A 20,729-nucleotide genomic window follows, 5' to 3' on the forward strand; every position below is an offset into this window, starting at 1 on the left:
CACTAAATATAGACAGAGAAAAGCTGAGCATGCAGACAGAAACCACACATTTTATCTTCTTTAACCCAGGGTCGGAGTTAAAGATTTTGGTAGGTGCTACATTTATGCCTTCCTTCCTTACGACTTCAGTGGCAGTGGCACAGGGCTCCCTCCAGCATGTGATCCCCCTCTCTCTCACACACCTCACTCCCCCGCCCAGCATTCCCCCCCCCTCCCCGTCTCTGCCCAGCGGCATCCATGCCCCTTCCCTCTCTATCCCCCGCTCCTAACAGTGGCAGCACAGGCTGCGCTCAGAGTACCTCCTGGACAGCAAGTGGTCCGGCTCCCGGGCTCTGTGGCTGCCAGACCGCTGCTTCAGAACTTCTGCGCCAGGGAATAGCATCGGGCTGGGTGACAGTGCGTCATGATGCCGGCCTGCCCCACCCGGATCCTGCCCATCCTTTGGCTTATTTTCTGGCGCATGGAAAGTGTAACTTGTTGGCACAGCAGCGCCTTCAAATTTGGCACCCTAGGTGTTTGGCTACCTTGCCCATTCTGAAATCTGGGCCTGCTTTAACCCAGCATCTATTTCCTTCTCTCCGCTCTCTGGGCTCATTGGCGGTGCTGCAATGTCCCTTAGTGTAGACTAGGCCCAGCCCACAATAAGCAAAGAGAAAGGGAAGAGAAAGTTACATGAAGTGTCTAGTTCTACATTGTTTCTCTTTCTTTATTTAGTTTAAAATGGATTACATTTATGTGACTGCACTATAAGGAGAACTGAAAGCACGGGTATTACTACTTTACCCCAAACTACTGAGAGACTTAAGAATTGGGCAATAAATATTTGAAGAAAAAAAAACATACAAAATTATATTTCTAGATACATTGATGTATTGGGGAAAAAACTGAGTTGTTCCTGAATGCAGACAGATGTCATTTTTGTGTACATTTTTTTTATCATTTTTTTTCCCCAGGTTTTCATAGTTTTTTTCTTGGGGATTTGCATCTAAAAACTTATGCTACCAAAATGTGTTTTGTTTTGTTTTTCCTTTTCTATTGTGGTTGTGACTTGGTGACTGATGCGTGCACTGGTTTGGTAAATTTGGACTTTGTTAAAGAGTTTCTGACTGTAAACATTATGGAAATGAAACACTGCCCCCATCCCCACCACCATCTAAAACATGTTTCTTTTTATAACCTGGAAGTTTTTTCCAGGTCAGCCGGGACCAGGACTGGCAGCCTGGCACTGCGAGTCCTTCATTTGCAACTTATCCAGGGACTTTTCCTCCTATCTTATATCACCTCTCAACTCGCTTCACCCTGCAGACACTGCAGCAACATTTCTAGATCTGGGACCCTAAACCTGGTCCCTGGGTGTAGCCCCTGAGCAGGGACAGCCCTTTCCCTTCACCCTCACCCCCCTGCTGCCTGTGCGGCATCTAATTCTGTTCTAGCCTCACACTTATATGTGGGTCCTCCAAGGACGACCCAGGATGGCTTACAACATGGCAGTAATAACACAATAAAATCAAAATATCAACATAATAACATGACACTAATACAAATATACAAAATAACAGCATAAATGTCAGCAGAATGCAGGTCTCGGTGCATGGCAGTGCTCAGCGCTATCACTGAGCCTAAAACATAGTTCTTCATTTTGCTTCTGAATTTTCCATTATCCCAGAGGAGATATCAGTGTCTGGTGTGCTCTTCCTATATAACCTATTCCAGAAATGCACTGGAATCCACGGGTTGCAAAACTATTGTATATCTTTTATACAAATTTCAAATGACATAAGGCTAATCCATTTTCTGAAATGGATTATATGGTGAATTTACTGTATAAACGAAATTAGGGAATTGATTCAGTTTCTTTATGTTGTTGTCAACGTGCAACAGAAGCACTGAACGTCAGACGAGATCCTGTTCATTCAGTCGCTGCCCAGGGCTTAAATCTCATTAAAATCCATGCTCCAGTCAACTGCTTCTAATCTCCAGGTTTCAGTTTAAAAAAAAAAAAAGGATGGGAATGTTAGTTTATAGCAGCAGTAATTATAACCAGCGATAAGGAGTTTTGCCTTGGGTCTTTTAACGCCACCAAACAGCACAGTAAGTTCTGCTCAGGAAGGCAGGGACAGGGCTCATGCAGTAAAGCTCTTAATTATTACTCTGTGCCTGACAGAAGATCCGTGCAGTGATACTCTATAAATAGCTACCCATGTCAGTCCCTGTGTTACTGTAGTACCTGACGGATACACACGTCTTCAGCCAGGGCCGGATTTAAGATTCCAGCACCCGTAGGCAGGATCACAGGGTTCCCCCCCACCCCGCTAGGAGCTCGCGCAGCAGGGATTTCACCACTGGAGATTGCAGAGCAGGGGAGGATTGTGTGGCCAGCATGCCACCCTGGTGCCTCTTTGACGTGGCAGTAGCACATAAGTCGTAAAGTAAGTAGGCCCTGGGTATTTGGTGCTTCAAAATTCGGTGCCCTAGGTAGTTGCCTACGTTGCCCATCGCCCTAAATCTGGGCCTGTCTGCTCGAGCCACTCCTAACACGGCAACATAGAAATGACGCTAGAAAAGGACCAAAAGGTCCATCCAGTCTGCCCAGCAAGCTTCTTATGGTAGTAACTGAATAAACACTGGAATTCTCTCCCTCCAGACCTACGGCTAGAACACTGCCCGGTTACTTTTAAGAAAAGACTCAAAACCTGGTTGTTCAATCAGGCCTTTTCCCATTCAGATAATCCTCTGAATTAAATTCCTCCCGTTCCCCAGCAGTATTACACCCTTCCTATTCATTTATATCTCCTTAGTCAAAAAAATTTCATGTCCAGATTTTGCCCCTCTACTTAGCTCCTGTTGCCTTCACTACGGTTCACATACCTATTCCTCACCCCACTAGCCGTTTATTATATTGTACAGTGACACCCTTATATGCCCCTCTGTTCCATGATTTCAATTTGGTGCAATACCTTAGCGTCAACCCCTAGTTTTCTGTTTCTTAGTTCAAGACCTAAGCCTAAGCCTCTGCGACCACGGATGTATTATATTTACTCTCTCTGGGACACTGTTTTCTGTACAAATGTTAAATGTTGTTCTGCTTGTTTGTTGGTTAATAAGATATTTATTATTAGTTCTTTGTAATTGTTCACATTTGAAGCTCTGTTAATGTTCTATGTAATTGCTTTCATTTACCGAAGCACTGTTTTCTGTTCAATGTAAACCGAACTGATTTGTAAACCCTTACAAGAATTTCGGTATATAAAACTGTTAAATAAATAAATAAATAACTGCCGTGCCGTGCAGGGTACCCCCAGGTTTCTGTTAAGGGTTTTACTGGGTGATGAGCTTTCTTGAAAATTCAGTGCTGCTTGCCGTGCTTTGCTTATGGACTGGGTCGTAGAAGCAGTCCTGTGCTTTTTCCCCCTTATGTCTTGCGAATCAGTATCCCAGACTGTAAAATATTCAGGGCTCATGTTGTTTGTCTCTGATTCCAAATCCTTCTTTCCTGCCAATCTCCTCCTCCCCTGTCAAAGCAGAGAACTATGTTGCAGTTGCATCAAAAGCATCGAGGCTTATATAAGGGTAGTAACAGCTGCACCAGCAAGTTCCCCAGATGCTTTGGGGCTCTGGAGGGTGAATATTTGAAAACATCAGGTTTTTGTTGAAAAGCACCTGTTTTAAAAGGGGCTGTCCGAGAGGTATGTGGGCGCTCATAAAATGTTTGGCAAGGCTCATAAAATGAAATTCAGGACACGGAGGAGGCAGGTGCGCCACAGAAAATCTATAAACGCCTTCCGCTCCGCCAAGGGGTTGTTAATCCACAGTCATGTGCCATTTTATTCACTGCCCTGAAGTCAGATCTATTTACTTCTGACTTGAGTAGGAATATATCTGGAACGTCCCTTGCCAGAGCAGTCTAGTCTATGTTAGGGTGGCGCGGGCCTGTCTCGTGCCGCCGAGAGTAACAGGAGGCAAGCGGCGCGAGGCAGGGAGGGGGAGGGGGGCGATAGGGGGTCCGGGAGGCGGCGGCCAATGGCGAGGCAGCAAGTTTGAAATGCTGCCTCGCTATCGGCTGCCCTGTGCTAGTTGGGCTGTCGTTTGCGCGCGCCTCAGTCGGTACAGCGGCTGAGGCAGCGGCGGGTAACGGTTTTTCCCTCCCTCCCTCCTCCCAAACAATGTTTTGTAATGTACAGATGAATTATGTGGTTGCCATGTTGCTATGCATTGTCGCAGTGGTGTTCGTAAGTGTTATTATTGTATTGTAGAGGGGCATTCGGTGGGGGGATCTTGTGTAGTTTGGGGGCTGCTACATGACATGGCCAATGAGCAAGAGGGGGGCCGATGCTCAAAGCCGAGCGCTTACCTACGCTGGGAAGAGGCAGGGTAAGACGAGGGGAGGACTTCGATTAGCTCTACCGCTGGGGCGCGGTGGTGGGCACTTCGTGATGGGTGGGGTGGGGTGGCGGTGTCTGCCTGTGATTGTTGTATTAAGGTTGATGGGCTCGGGTTAGGTGATGAAAATAAACTGCGGCCTTTTTGATAACCAAAGAAAAGTTGTATTGTCATTTGTGAGAAGGGGGGGGGTTTTACAGCGGAGCGAAGCGGGAATCTTGCCTCTTAATGTTAGAGAGCCATTCTGACACAGGAGAATCAAACTGAAACCAGCCGTGCCATGACAGAGTTAAGGGGACAAAACCTTCAGCTGTGAAAAAAAATCAGCCTGCCAATTTCAGCCTTTGTCGAGAATATCTGTGTCTGTCTGTCTATCGCTCCTACCCTTTCCATTTCTAAATCCTTGTGCCTAGCTGAATGAAACTGTGTGGAGGTAGGCCCTGGGGAACATCTGACTTCTCTGTTTCAGAAAATTGGTAAGTGATTTAGGAGGGAGGGTGCAGGAAAAAGGCCGGGTTGGCAGTTTCCTCATAAAAAATACATGGGGGTGGAGGGTTGAACTGAGGCTATCTAGAATGTCACGCTTCTTTCTGGTCTTGGCAAAAGCACATTTTAAAGAGACAGTAATGCTTTTTCCGAAACAGATTGTGGCTGTGTGTGTATGTGCGGGTGGGGAGTTCCCTATATTTCTCCCTTCCATTGCTCCTTCCCAGACACTCAGTCATAGCTCCCCTCCCCTAACTTCCTTAGCCCCGATTCCAGGCTGGATGGAGAGCTGCCTCCCTGCAGGCCTTGCGCCAGCCCTACTCGCCTCCTGCCCTATGGGCGTCCTGTTAGCAAGGAAAAACATGTAAGGGTAGGGCTGCTGCAAGGCCTGTGAGCACCTGCCAGGTCTGCATTAAGTTGTACTCCTATTGTTACTGCTGGCACTGCTGCCTGAGGATCTGTCCCTACTGACCCTGATTTTGGCACCCTGGATCGTCCCGGCACCCTGTGCAGACTCATGGGTCACGCATCCCAAAAGCCAGTCTTTTATATAGTGCCTCTTATATATCGTCTGCATCTTGCCAGGTGCTGGAAGGTGTTAATTCTTTCACGAGATCCACGTGTCATGGTGAAGACCTGCGTATTCAGAATCAAAGCTCAATCGTAATTCTCCTGGCTTCCCGGGAACCCCATAGTATTATGCATGGAGATACCTTATTGCTTTTCTGCTGTGGAGGTGGCAGTTAGCAAAACAACTTGCTTGCTTACTTTATTTTTCAAACAATTCTTCTGATATACATGAGTTTTTCTTCTTTCATATGGCATCAGATATTGACTTCCACATTTTTGGAGTCATTGCCTGGTGCTGTCGCCGAATGTGCGGATTTCATCTCACCCCCCCATCAAGGCATTTATAGGGGCTGCGGTTTTCAGTTAGGTGCTGTGCTGTTAGTTGGACACCGCATTCACGAGGCGGGCTGCCCCAGATGTGGCTTTGGAGCGGCCACATTCAGGTTTCAGTTTATTCAGTTTAATACACTGCTTTCTATTGAGGTCATATTCAGTGGGGGAGGGGATTGAGGCTCATTTGATGCTGCTGTGAAACATTAACAACATGATCTATCACAGCGGCCAGCCCACGACAGAATTGATCCCATGTTCCCAGTCTCTTATTTATTTATTTATTTATTTATTTATTTATTTAAATAAATTCTTTTAATATACCGATGCTCAAGACCAGGTCTTATCGTACCGGTTTACAATGAACTAGGGGGAAAAACCAGTTAACAATGGAAGCAAGAAATTACATTATAACAGGGAATGTGGAATGTCCACAAGCTCTTCCAGAAGCTTGTGGACATCGTATAGAAACAGTTTGCTGCTTTTCAATCTCTTAAGGCTTCTGCCTAGCCAGGTCTTCAGTTACTAGCTCATGGAGTAGCAGACTGTGTTGATAGAGTCGATGTATGCAGTAGGGGAGTGTGGTGCAGCTTTACTTCATTAGGCTGAAATTTCCCCATTGCATTCCACGCGGAGCCGGCCTGTGCAAATGTTTCAGAAACTGAGGCCAAGTGACTGCATGTCACTAGACTGAGCTGACATCTCTCTGTAAGCATCCTCCGCCTCATTTCAGATGTTGCTGATGTCAGCAGAGTTACTTGGGATGTTCAAAAAGGAATAATGATGTCAAGAAGCTGATTATGTAATATGTGTCGGAAAGCGGGAGGGGGGCTGGCCCTAAAGTCCTGTGAAGGGAACCTAATCATGTTATCAAGATAACTTTTCTCAAATTCAGGGCATGATTACTTTTATTTGCCTACAGCAGCAAATACATTTTTTTGTGCCAGAAAGTTTCTAAGTGCCAAGTGGGGAGTGAATCAACCCCTCTCTTACTGTGTAATGCTAGTGCTAATACATACCTGCTAACATATGAAAATCCCTTCAAAGAAAAGAGAGCGAGTGTGAACCAAGCTCCCGTTACATTGTACAGGGACAAGAGGTCTGTTAGGGAGAAGGCAGTGGAAATTGTTGGAATGTGTGGCTAGAAATTAAGGAGATTCCCTGGAAGGCGAATCCTTTTAGTACAATTCCACCCCTATATAGGTTTCCTGGAAGGCAGCTTACCTCTCTTCTCTTGGTGACTCTGCTGTCTTATCTTGATGTAGCTGTAGATGTTTTCTGCCTTCCCCACCAGGGTTGGAGGACCCACAGGGCAGTAGTGTTGTTTCACATCCCACCTTCTACATCCAGAGTCTGAGAAAGGATCTTTTGTGGCATATTTTGGCAGATTAAACTTGATGTATAACTGACCTTTCTTTAGCCTGGTGCATTATTTTATCTTGCAATGACATCAAATGGGACCAAGACTGGTTTTTCTAGTTTCAGTGGTGGAGCTGCTGGGACTTGTTGCTGATGGCTCTCCCATGCAAAGGATTCTCAGGCCTGGCCTTACTCTTTTTCATTTCACATTAGCTTTGGAAAGCTTTTGCCAAGCTTTGGAAGGGCGATGAGTAGTGTACACAGTGGGTTCTGTTGCCTGGCAAGAGAAAAGTGTCATTAGAAGGAAGAAGTGCGAAAAGAAGAAAAATGAAAGAACGAGCAAACCCGGATTTCTAATTAGGTGAAGCAGACGTGTGCCAGAAGTGCTGCCGGAGAAGTGTCAAAGGAGAGCTTTCATTGTTGGCAGGGGACACCCTCCCTCCTTTGCTCAGTCAAAAGTTTCTTGTGGCTTTGCCAGAAGTTTGCAGAGGGACCTCTCCCCTATTCCACTGGAGTTCAAAACAGGATTCATCCCTTTCCCTCTCACCTAGAAGCTTGGAGGCTGTAAATACAACCCCAAGAATGAAGGATCTTGGGCAAAATCAATGCTTCAGGAATGGAAGTAAGACCCCCCCCCCAAAAAAAAAGATGAACATTTATTTGTAAAAAAAAAGAAAAAAAAAAGCAAACTGTCAGTTTAGATACAGTAAAACACATTTTCAATGGATAGAAAGATTGGTAACCTCTCTCTGGAGGTGAATGCTGTGATGGGGCGGGTGTGCTGTTGTCCTGGGAGTAGGTCACTAGTAGGTGCAAAGTCTGGGGATAATTTTCACAGCGAAAGTACCAAGTCCTTTCCCTCTGACAGCGGCCTGCGGGTCCAAACCAGACACAAACCTTTGCACCTGATTTTTCTGCAGAAAAATTTTTCATGGGAAATGACACGAGTATATTTGAAAATGCAATCTGCAGAAGTTATTTTTTGATCCCGCCCAAAACAGCCTTCCCAGGAACGCCTCCCCACGATATGACTAACCCTTCCCCCCCACCCACCAGATACTTCTAACTGGAATGGAGGGTGGGTTTCACACAGCCAGTTTACCAGAGTAAATGCCTATGAACGTTGCCCTCTTAAGTAATATCTCTTCTTTAAACCACTTGGCAGTGACATGTTGCATTCATTAAGGGCAATAAAATATGATACTTGCTGCAATTTAACAAGTCAGGATGAGATTAGCACACTTGGGACCATAAACCCTCTAATTTGCATTGCAGGTGCAAACTGTCATGCCAAAAAAGATTCTTGAGTGTAACTGTGAGAGGGAGAGAGAGAGAGAGATGCTGGTAGGTCCTGCCAGCCCAGATGATGCAGCAGTAGGGAAAGCTCCATCAGAGCTGGCATTAGACAAGTTGGGGCCCGGGGCAGCAACTAAGGAGTGGGCCCAGCCAGTGCCAGGCACCCTAAAACATCACTCAGCTGTGCCAAGGGGGCTGCTTGTGTTTGCTGGGGCTCTGGACGATTGCCCTGCCAAAAAACAGCCCTGAGCTCTATATTGAGACAGAAAGAGGACAGAAATTAAGAATGAAGGGACTGGGGTAGGTTCTGAATAGAGAAAAAGTCTAAAGGTGACTTGAGAATTGAGATTGTGGATATCTTTTATTGAAAATATATATATTTTTATTACATAATTTTTAATAAAGTAGTGTGGTTGCCCTATTAGTCCACTTGGCTATGCTGCACTGACCTCTGGAAAGCTGGTCCAATAAAAAGGCATTTATGCCTTTTGTTCTTACATTGCATAAGACTGAAACCAGAGCTTGTTTAGTTTTATTACTAACAAATCAGGGAGGAGATGTAGCTTCATGCACAGAGATAGGCATAAAAGGCCAGTAGACAAAACGTAGGTCATCCCTTTTCATTGGATTAATTCAGTGCATCTCAGACTAGCTGTGCTCCCCTTCATTGGGTCCCTGGAAAAAGGAATTAGTTCACTACTGGGCAGATTTTAAAACATACGCACGCGGCCGATATTTGTGCATGCTGCCCGGCGCGCACAAATGTACGCCCGATTTTACAACATGCACGTGCAGCCGCACACATGTTATGAAATCAGGGGTTGGCGCGCGCAAGGGGGTGCACCTTGCGCGCACCGAGCCCTCGGGGAGACCAGCTGGCTTTCCCTGTTCCCCCCCTCCACCTTCCCCTCCCTTCCCCTACTTGTCCCGCCCCCAGCCCGAAACCCCCCCCCCCCCAATACCTTTCTTACAAGTTACGCCTTCACATCAGTTCACAGGCTAAAATTTTTTGCATTAAAGTTCATGTAAAACCAGACTTCATCGCCAAAAAAATTAACCAGTTAAGTTTCACAAAAAATGTTTGTTTTGTTTTTTTTAATAAAATGTTCCCATGCAGTTTTACTGCTGCTGAATTGTTAATGAGCTGATTTGCATGATATTCCAGCTCATTGGCAATTTAGGGAAGAGTTTGGGTCCGGCTTTGCAAACAGAAAATTACACAGTTTAAAATGGCAAATAGTGGGCGTTAAAATGTCTGCAGGCTAGATGCTGTTGTAAGGCACATAAACATGTTTGCAAAGCTGTTTGTAGCTTAGTGGGGTGGCCTCCTTATCTTTTTGTGCCTTGGTTTACCCAGCTGTAACTGGATAACCTTCATAAAAACATTGTTTCTGCCTAGTCCTTTTGGAAGAGACAGCTGTGCGAAAAGCACATGGCAATCCAGTTTGCATGAAAGGCATTATTTATTTATTTGAGTTTTATATGCCGTCATTTGGTAGAGCCATCATAATGGTTTACAAAAAATATACATTTTTCTTAGCAGTTGTGTAACAGAAAAAACAATGTGAACGTTAGTATTAGCAATGAATTATAGTGTTTAAATGGAGAGAGAGAGAGAGAGAGAGACTAGCTGTATAGTAGTTAGGTATTTATACCTCTATATAAGGCCCACCTAGTAACTCGAGGTGAGGTTTAGGTATTAGTGTAGGGGTTAGGGGCCACTTTGACATTCAGAATGAGATGTATAAGAACATAAGAAATTGCCATGCTGGGTCAGACCAAGGGTTTTCGTAGAAGCCTCTCATGAGGGACTTTGTCAAACGCCTTCTGAAAATCCAAATACACTACATCTACCGGTTCACCTTTATCCACATGTTTATTAACCCCTTCAAAAAAATGAAGCAGATTTGTTAGGCAAGACTTCCCTTGGGTAAATCCATGATGACTGTGTGCCATTAAATCATGTCTTTCTATATGCCCTACGATTTTGATCTTGAGAATACTTTCCACTATTTTTCCCGGCACTGAAGTCAGGCTCACTGGTCTATAGTTAGCTGGATCGCCCCTGGAGCCTTTTTTAAATATTGGGGTTACATTGGCCACCCTCCAGTCTTCAGGTACAATGGATGATTTTAATGATAGGTTACAAATTTTAACTAATAGATCAGAAATTTCATTTTTGAGTTCCTTCAGAACCCTAGGATGCATACCATCCGGTCCAGGTGATTTGCCACTCTTTAGTTTGTCAATCTGGCCTACAGTGCACTCTTGTGAAGATTTGATGTCCATCAAGCTAGGTTGAGAGAACACTGTACAAATCTCATCTTTGTGTGACTTTCCTCACTCCAAATGACATCAAATTTTCACAAGAGAGCACTGTTCTGTTTCTATGTCTCACTCTGAATGTCAAAGTGGCCCCTAACCCCTACACTACTACCTAAACCTCACCTCGAGTTACTGGGTGGGCCTCATATAGAGGTATAAATACCTAACTACTATAAGCACCTTATAGCTGGTCTGTCTCTCTCTGTCTCTCTCTCATTTTCTTTTTCTGTGTATATCATTTAGTTCATTTGTTTTGTTTCAAAGTGCACATACTTTTGTACAATATGCATACTTTTTTGCAATCTATTTTTTATTCCATTTCCTTGCACTTCAGAGCATATTGCATTCAGGTACAGGAGGTATTTCCTTGACCCCAGAGGGCTTACAATTTAAGGGCCTGATTTACTAAGGCTTTTTCTCCATCTATGGGGGAAATGCTTAATAAATTAGGCCTTAGGCATGTTCCTTGTAGCAATTGAGGGTAAAGTGAATTGACCAAGGTCAAAAAGAGAAGTGATGGAATTTGAACCCTGGCTTCCCTGAGCAGGGCCTGTGCAAGGATTTTAGGCACCCTAGGTGAACCTTCTGCCTTGCACCTGCCCCCTCCGTCCTAGCCCCAGCCTCATCAACTGAGACACCACTCATGGCCCACCAAGTGTCTGCTTTTCTCAGCCTTGAGCAGGATGGGCACTGCTTGCAGCCAGTTGATTCTATGCTTCTGTGGGCTGCAAGCAGGATGGGCGCCACTTGCAGCCTGCCAAGGCCTTACTCACAGCCCCACATGGCTGTTCTTCGCCACCCCCTAATGGTTGGCACCCTAGGCGACCACCTAGTTAACCTAACGGGATGCGCTGGCCCTGTTCCTGGGTCACAGCCCACTGCTTTAACCACTAGGCTACTCCTCCTCTCCTAAAGCATGCACATGCCAAATCACTAAATCACACACATGCTGAAATGTTTTTGCATGTGCTAAAACTTGATAATGTCCCAAAAGTAAATTCTGTTAGATTTTTCTGTCATTTTGAATAGGAAACAACACAAAATGCTGGAATATTGTTGATGTTTTCATGTGGCTTTTTAAAATGATAGCACATGCCTGGTGTCCATGCAATAAAAGATTTTATCAGAGGAATGAGCCTGAAATGGCACAAAGACACCTACTCTGCTGAAAAGGGAGGAAACCTCTCTCTTTGTTTCTCTCCTCTCTTTCTGTATTAATGTAAAAGGAGTGGGGCAATTTCAGGATGCCACACTGTAATCTAAGGATAAGGAAGCAGGGATGCTCTTTTTATTACCAGCATAAATAGCAGCAAAGGAGGGCGGCTCCCTGTGCTTCCAGCAGGGCTGCTCAGGCAGGATATGCTGGAATGGGAGCAGGAGGAGGAGTGAGCGAAATGGGCAGGTCTCTGGCTTGCAGCCATAAGCAGCATTCAATGACACTGTAAATCTGTGAATCTGAATGGGAAATGCCATGCAGGATTGTATAGGTGGCAGCTGCTGAATGGAGGAGAGGAAGAGAGACAAACATGCACTCAGCCAGCCAGAAAAGGACAGGGGAAGAGGGGATAGAAAAAGAGGCAGTCCCTGATTCAGACAGCAAAGGAAAGGGGAGGATATAGTTTATTGGATTTACTACATTACATGCAGAGAAAAAGATACTTTCCTACAGGCCGATACAGTAAAGCACGGCCGCGATTACCCTGTTTCTAACCCGCTTCTAACTCACAATTTGGCCGCATAAGTCCAACCCGCGATTCACTACCCCTTTAAACTCATCCTTACCGCTTCTTTAAATCAACCGGTAACCCTTTCCGCCCACAGCAAGTATATGAGATGTAAACGCTCCGATTAGCTGTTCCCTCCCATACAGTAATGTGCGCCCCGATTATCTCCTTTTTAACCTGTAGTTTTGCCGCGCGTTTAACCTGCTAACTTACCGACTACCCTTACCCCTGCGTTAGTGTGGAGCGTCAGGTCAGAGAGACAAAATTTCATGGGCAAACGACCCCCTCACTCCTCGGGACCCTTACCCTGGCGTTAGTGTGGTGTGACAGCAATAGGCAGGCTCCGGTCAAAATCCCCCCCTCCCGAAGCAAGGCGCAGGGCAAAAATCGGCTCGACATGTCATTAAAACAAAAGTAAATAAAGTATAATAAAAGTAAACTTACTGCATGTGTATTTTCTTTGAACAGTCCTCTCTCCCCTCCTCCCGAGGCGCGCACTGCGGCTCCCCTGCCTCCGGGGGCAGCCGGCGGCGAAAGCAGCGGGCGAAAGCGTACGGGCGGGCGGGCAAAAGCATGCGGGCAAAAGCGTACGGGCGAAAGTGAATGAATGCATGCCCGTATGCGGCGAGAGCCGGCGGGCATGCATTCATTCACTCACCTTCGCCGGCAGGCGTGCATTCATCCATCCGGCGGAGGGAGCCGGCGGCGAAAGCAGCTTTCAGCAGCCCCCGCCGGCGAAGGTGAATGAATGCGCGCCTGTGCGTGCAATTTTGGAGCTCAAGGCATGACATCATGACGTGTGACGTCGGCGTTCCCTAATGCACTGCCTTGAGCGCCCAAATTGCATTCATTCACCTTCGCCGGCAGGGGCTGCTGGAAGCTGCTTTGGCTCCCCTGCCCCCGCCGGCGAAGGTGAATGAATGCACGCCTGTTTGTGCAATTTGGGCGCTCAAGGCAGTGCATTAGCGAACGCTGACGTCAAACGTTGTGACGTCACGTCTTGAGCTCCCAAATTGCACGCACAGGCGCGCATTCATTCACTGCCGACGGGGGCTGCTGGAAGCCGCTTTCGCCGCCGGCTCCCTCTGCTGGATGAATGCACGCCCGCCAGCGAAGGTGAGTGAATGAATGCATGCCCGCCGCGTACGGGCATGCATTCATTCACTTTCGCCCTTACGCTTTCACCTGCCGCTTTCGCCGCCGGCTGCCCCCGGGAGGCAGGGGAGCCGCAGTATGCGCCTCGGGAGGAGAGAGAGAGGACTGTTCAAAGAAAATTCACATGCAGTAAAGTTTACTTTTATTACTCTTATTACACTTTATTTACTTTTGTTTTAATTTTCACGTTGCCTTGCTTCGGGAGAGGACTTGCAATCCCCCCTGGTACCTGTCATTTCAAACGTCATTTGAAATGACAGGTACCAGCGCACCCAGGATACTGTATAGGCGCTGTATAGCGCTCTATACAGTAAAATGGATTGCGCAGGCCTAACGCTGCAAATGCAGGTGCGCCCGGCCGTAACGCGCCTCTTCCTACCGCTCCTTACTGTATCGGCCTGCTAGTGTGGACAGCTCCAGTGTCAGTGTAAGAGAGCTATCCAGTGTTTCTGTTTAGTAAATTAGCAGCCCAGCAGGGAGGGAAGATAAGATTCCAGAGCAGGGAGGCTGCTGTCATTTAAGAAAGTCTTCTGAGTAAAAAAATTCCCTTTGATCCTAACTGCCAAGGATGCACTGGGTCATGCATGGAGTTTTGGGCTGGCCCAGCAGTACTTGGGACATGCAAGTGGAGACTGCTGGGGGAGACATGGAAACCTGCAATGGAGTAGCTCCTGGAAAAGGATTTTAAACTCCTTGTTTTAGGCAGAAATGGTAATTGGGTGCTCCATACATGTCCCCTAATCTGTGCCAGGGTGGTTTTGTAAGGTTTTGGTGTCCAGACAAGTCCCTCGGACAGCACTCCAGATTCAACAGGGATATGGTCCTGGTTTTGCCCTACAAAGCACAGTGATCAATTACTGCCTTTCTTCATGGTCTTTTGGAGGTGAGAAAACCAGTGGAGGGTTATCATTAAGGAGGTAAAGTGACAAGCCCCTGGGATCTCTGGGCAGCACCGTTATTTTGGAAAGCAATCTGAATTTGCTACAGGTGGCTGGCACCTGTGCCATGCTATGGGGAAGCTGGACAGTGATAACATGGGAGAGGATGAATGGTTTTACATCTGGGACTCTTTGCTAGCTGTATTGATCTCTCTAGAAAGTAAAAAGAGAGATCCTCATGGACACAGCTCAGATGCAGAGATGTGTTGAGCTTGCTCCTGGAGAGGCTGCCGTTTGCAGCCACAGAGGGATCCGTATGGGACACTGATAAGTGTTTGGTGAGAGCATGAAGCGACTGTTTTAAAAATTTGGAATAAGGGAAAGTGAAAAGTAAAGGTTAAAGCAATGAAGAGTGACAGTTTTAAAAGCAAAAGAACTGCTGGGAACACAGATTTTTAGACCCAGCCTAGCCAAGCAAAGAAGGAAAACTGTATATAAATGTGACTAAGATCTACAAGCTATAGAGCTGGAAGTGAGCATCAATTGACAATTTTCTACCTGAAAGAAGTTCACCAGGTTGCTGATCAAGTGAAAGAGTGAGGAGGTACCAGATTGTGTATTGTCCAGGAAAAAGTGAAGACATTTGGGACTCAGATACAATAATATTTCTCCTCAGAGTTGCTACATAAACTAAGATCACTATTATTTTTTATATACCAACATTTAATCTGAGATATCACATTGGTTTACATTCAGGTATTGTAGATATTTCCTTATCCCAATGGGGCTTACAACGGAGGGTAAAGCGACTTGCCCAAGGTCACAAAGTGCAACAACAGGACTTGAACCCTGGTCTTCTGGTTTGTAGCCCACTGCTCTAACCACTAGGCTATTCCTCCTCCTACCCAGCACTCTGAATTTAAGACTTTATTAATTGCGTAAGCAGCGCTGCAGTTCTGGTACTGAGAGACCTGTGGTAGTTTCCATTATATTGGAGCTGGATTTGAATGAATAAGAGTCAACATGGATTTACCCAAGGGAAGTCTTGCCTAACAAATCTGCTTCATTTTTTTGAAGGGGTTAATAAAAATGTGGTTAAAGGTGAACCGGTAGATGTAGTGTATTTGGATTTTCAGAAGGCGTTTGACAAAGTCCCTCATGAGAGGCTTCTAAGAAAACTAAAAAGTCATGGGATAGGAGGCGATGTCTTTTCGTGGATTACAAACTGGTTAAAAGATAGGAAACAGAGAGTAGGATTAAATGGTCAATTTTCTCAGTGGAAAAGGGTAAACAGTGGCGTGCCTCAGGGATCTGTACTTGGACCCGTACTTTTCAATATATATATGTGATCTGGAAAGGAATACGACGAGTGAGGTTATCAAATTTGCAGATGATACAAAATTATTCAGAGTAGTTAAATCACAAGCAGATTGTGATACATTACAGGAGGACCTTGCAAGACTGGAAGATTGGGCATCCAAATGGCAGATGAAATTTAATGTGGACAAGTGCAAGGTGTTGCATATAGGGAAAAATAACCCTTGCTGTAGTTACACGATGTTAGGTTCCATATTAGGACTACCACCCAGGAAAAAGATCTAGGCATCATAGTGGATAACACATTGAAATCGTCGGCTCAGTGTGCTGCAGCAGTCAAAAAAGCAAACAGAATGTTAGGAATTATTAGGAAGGGAATGGTTAATAAAACGGAAAATGTCATAATGCCTCTATATCGCTCCATGGTGAGACCGCACCTTGAATACTGTGTACAATTCTGGTCGCCGCATCTCAAAAAAGATATAGTTGCGATGGAGAAGGTACAGAGAAGGGCAACCAAAATGATAAAGGGGATGGAACAGCTCTCCTATGAGGAAAGGCTGAAGAGGCTAGGGCTGTTCAGCTTGGAGAAGAGACGGCTGAGAGGGGATATGATAGAGGTCTTTAAGATCATGAGAGGTCTTGAACGAGTAGATGTGAATCGGTTATTTACACTTTCGAATAATAGAAGGACTAGGGGGCATTCCATGAAGTTGCCTACAAGTACAGAATTATACTATGTTTTCACTAATGAATATTCTGTAATTATTGTTGCCATAATTTGTGCAGTAGGATATTCTAACACAAGTGGATGCTTGTAATAATTATATAATTGATAAATAAAAACTAATTAAAAAAAAGTGTACTCAGCTGAGCGCACTTTACAATATCGGCCTGTTAGATTGTAAACCCTCTGGGAATAGGACGATACCTACAGTACCTGAATATAATCCACCATGAAACACTGGAGAAATAAAATAAATAAATAACTCTTGTAACCCCTGGGTGACATATATCTAAAGAACATGTGGTCTAGTTCATGTTCTGATCTTAATACATGGGTTATCCTACAGCTAGCATTTCAGCCACAGTCTGTGCCACTTTAAGCTATTTTTTATAATTTGCTTCTTATTGTTAGACCTAGCTATAAGACCAATAGAAAATCTGGACCAGATTGCTAGACAGCAGTTAAGATTTCAAGTTAACCAAGTCACACACAATTTAATAATTTTCAGATCCATTCTAGGAGTTGTACAGTTTTATTTCAAAAGAACTTTTTCTCATTCTGTGCCTATGGAAAAATTGTTTGTTGAATAAGGCCCTGATTTCATGAAAAAGTATTTTGGATGCCATCTACACTGAATGACCTCTTTCTGTACTATAACAACACTGCACACAGTGTAAACTTATATTTAATAAATTTAACATAGTTGGTCGTGTGTGAAACTTGTAAAAATCAAGATGGAAGTTTAATGCCACAAGTGAACTTCTGTGAAGTAGAGGTTATAATGGAAATGTGGGCACAGCCTTACTCACAGCAGCCTTGTAAGCCAGACACATTGAGGCCACTCAGCTCAGGACAAATTTTCTGGGTTCACCTTTGGGCTGTGAAACATGGAATATGTTCCAGTGGTGGGAGGCAACGAATGATGTGTGGAGGACCTTGCATTGCAGGCCTGGAGGATACCTTAGTATATGTAGAGAAATTGGTGACTCAATATGGATAGAGAAGTTGGGTCTGTGTATAGGAGGGGTGAGCAGCTCTGCTGCAACAATGAACGCCAGAAGAAACCCAGTGAAAGCACAACAATCACTCATGAACTGTAGAGCATCAAAGCATTAGGGCCTATGCAAAAAGGATACCGAGAAAACCACAAATAAAGCCCAAGGTGTAACCAGTGGAGGAGGCATTACACATGGCTGAGCAGTACATATTTTGTGCTTGCAGGTGTGTTGAGGCGTTGGTGGTGTACTTCCAGATCGGGAGGCAGGAGGAACCATATGTCAGCATCTCTCGCAAGAAGAAATTAAAGCGTGGATATGAGGAGGAGATCGAGCAGGAAATTGGCCACTCGGCCCGCAAGCTGGCTACGCACCGCAATGCCTTCAAACGCACAGCTGTTATCCAGGCTTTTCTGGGCTCCACCCCTCAGCTTACCTTGCAGCTGTATGTTAGTGTGTTGGAAAAATACATCACCGTTACAAGAGGTGAGTGTGAGAAAAACACCAGACGAGTTGATTGGTGGGGGCTATCTTTCTGGCTTACTAGCATTAGTTCCAAAACTTGACCCTTGAAACTCTTAACAGGGATGTGCAGGGAAAAAATATTCATTTTTGTTTTCAGTTCATTTTCGGGAGATATTTTTCCCACAAATTTTGGTTCGTGGATTGCTTGATTCCTTTAATTCGTGAGAAAAAAACAAATCAAACCATAATAACTCCCCCCAAGAAAGGCCAGAACTCGAAAAGAGGGGCTCCCGCCCACTCAGAAAAATACTGGGACCAGGATACCCCCAGCCTCCACTTACCCGGTCTGGATGGTAAGTGGAGGCCCAGGTGCAAGTCAAAGCCTTGGCCTTGTGTAGGCCTAGGTTGCAGCAATCTTCCATGCTCTCGGCCTACTCAAGGCTAACGCTGCAGCCAAACCAAGGCCCAGGACAAGAGGCCAGGTCCAGACGCCTGGGCCTCAGCCTAGGCTGGAGCTCAGACCCAAGCCTGACGCCACAACCCAGCCTGGAGTTTGGGTCCCAACACCAGGGCCTAGGCCTGGATTCAGCCTCGACACTGCAACCTAGCCCAAAGGCCGGGTCCCAACACTTGTCCTAGGCCTAATGCCTGGGGCCTGGCTTGGAGGCCGGGGTCCCGACGCCTCAGCCTTGGGTCAGGCCCGGAGCCCAGGTCTCGCTGCCTCTCCCTTGTCATCCTCTTCTTTCTTCTGACGCTGTCTGCTGGGGTTGCCAGTAGACAGCGCCATTTTGATGTAAAGCATTACTGTACAATTGCTGTATATCTGCCGGAGATCTGCAAGAGATCTATATATCTACATTTTTATGTGTCTCTCTGTTTCAGTATCAGTATCTCCATCTGTATCAAATCCCTCCTGCTGCTCAGCCCATCCATAATATAGATCTCTGGCCTAGGCTGTGACCCAGATATCGGGACCCAGCCTCTGGGCTGGGTCGCGACATCGGCCTGGGTCCAGGCTCTGGCCTAGCCTAGACTTCGAGACCCGAGGCCCAGCCTTGCCATTGGATACCCCCAACGGATCAGATAAGAGACACCAAGTCGCTCTTGGGCCTAGGCCGCGGCCCCCTACTTTGACTTAAACTTCCCGATGCATTAATTTCAAACGAATGCAACAAATAAGGTTTGTTTCATTCGGGGGGCCCCGTGGCTCGGGGCCCCCCGAATGAAACAAATTGCCCTTATTCATCGCGTTTTTAAATACGTTTGAAACGAATGCAGATCCCATGCTCTCAATAAGGTCTGGTTTCCAGGATTTTTTATTGGTACTTGGATGCAAACTGCTTCAGGTCCCCTGTTAGGGAAAATGGTAATATATTAAAAATTAAATAGAATAGAAAAGAATATCTGCAATGAATATTCTAAGAAGCATCTTTTTGTTAACCCCAAAATCCAGACCTGGCTGAGTTTGGAGACGATTGGTGAAATTCCAGTCTCTGTCATTCAGTGTGTGACCTTCAGCAAGTCCTGTAATAGACAGCTAGCAGCAGAGAGCTTCTTCAGCTCCTCTTTTGAGACAATGCTTAAACTACTCTAACTCCATGACAGCCCTTCTCCCATAAGCCACATTTCACCACAGTAAACCCCCCCCCCCCCCCGTCATGCTCCATCACAGCCCCTCTCCCACCAGTCACACATTATCACAATCATTCATCCATGATCCACATTTCCACTCTGCACCCCCTTACACCAGTCATACTCTTATCACAGCCCCCACCCCTGGCCCCACCAGTCATGCTTCATCATATCGTCTCCCTCCTCAGTGAATCACCTTGCATCACTACTGCCGTGTCACCTGTGCTTGTCTCTGGGGACCAAAGGTTTTCTGCTACATCATGGTGGAGCACAGCCGCCGTACTCTTGCCAACACCTCCAGTGCTGTGCTTGTCCTGCTCTCCTTCTACATAATGAGACAAAATCAAGAGAGAAATCCACAAAGCGTGCCTGTCGTCTTCTGCGGAAATAAGAAGTTTCTCAGGAGTTGTTTAAAACAATCTATGAGTGGGAATAAGAAACAGGTGAAATCCTTTTCATTTTGTTCTCTGCCAACCCCAGAGGCGGGTCTCCTCCCTCCCTCTCTGTCATTAGGCAGCAGGGGATTGCTACCAGTGTCCTTTGTTGTTGAGCTGCCGGGCTGTCTGTTATTGTGGGATTAACTTTAAATGCTGAGCACCAGGAGGGATTTGATGCCAATGGAGATATTGCTATTGAAAGGGGAAGAGACAAAAACATGTATAGATATATAGATCTCTTGCAGAGCAAATCAAGGGAAGATATCTTCACACACTTTAATGCTTATCCAATGTTTTTAATGTAAAGCTGATGAATAATGCCATTTTTTCACAGTTTTTTGCAGCCTTTCTTTGAGGGTGCTCATGAGACATCTCTGTGCCATTATATCAATGCCAAATTACCTTAGCCATAGTTTCTCTGTTGCGTTGATTTTTCTGTCATGGGAACTAAACGAGGGCATGTATGGAAGTTCTCAATGTAGAATTGTTTAAAATTTGGGACTGAGTCTTGTTCCTGGGTATTAGGGCTGATAGCCATAATGGTGGCAAAGCCAAGAGCTCTTCCATTAATCGTGGGGCTGGTGGTGAAATGGGCAGCAGTCTCATTCCTCCCAGTCGCTGTTTTACTGGGGTTGCTGGTGGTGGCAGTGAGA

At 45.6% G+C, this 20,729-nt stretch overlaps 1 protein-coding gene across 2 annotated transcripts in view; it reads left to right on the forward strand.

Annotated features, from left to right (window-relative positions):
- XKRX (XK related X-linked) overlaps window positions 1-20,729 on the forward strand; it is a 73,982-nt gene that overhangs the window by 47,617 nt on the left and 5,636 nt on the right. For both annotated transcript variants that reach the window (XM_029607388.1, XM_029607387.1), the window contains one exon: window positions 17,769-18,028. In XM_029607388.1, coding sequence (XP_029463248.1) covers window positions 17,769-18,028 — 260 coding nt within the window. The remainder of the gene's footprint in view (window positions 1-17,768; window positions 18,029-20,729) is intronic.

The sequence above is a fragment of the Rhinatrema bivittatum genome, chromosome 6 (assembly GCF_901001135.1).
Source record: "Rhinatrema bivittatum chromosome 6, aRhiBiv1.1, whole genome shotgun sequence".
Lineage (NCBI taxonomy): Eukaryota > Metazoa > Chordata > Amphibia > Gymnophiona > Rhinatrematidae > Rhinatrema > Rhinatrema bivittatum.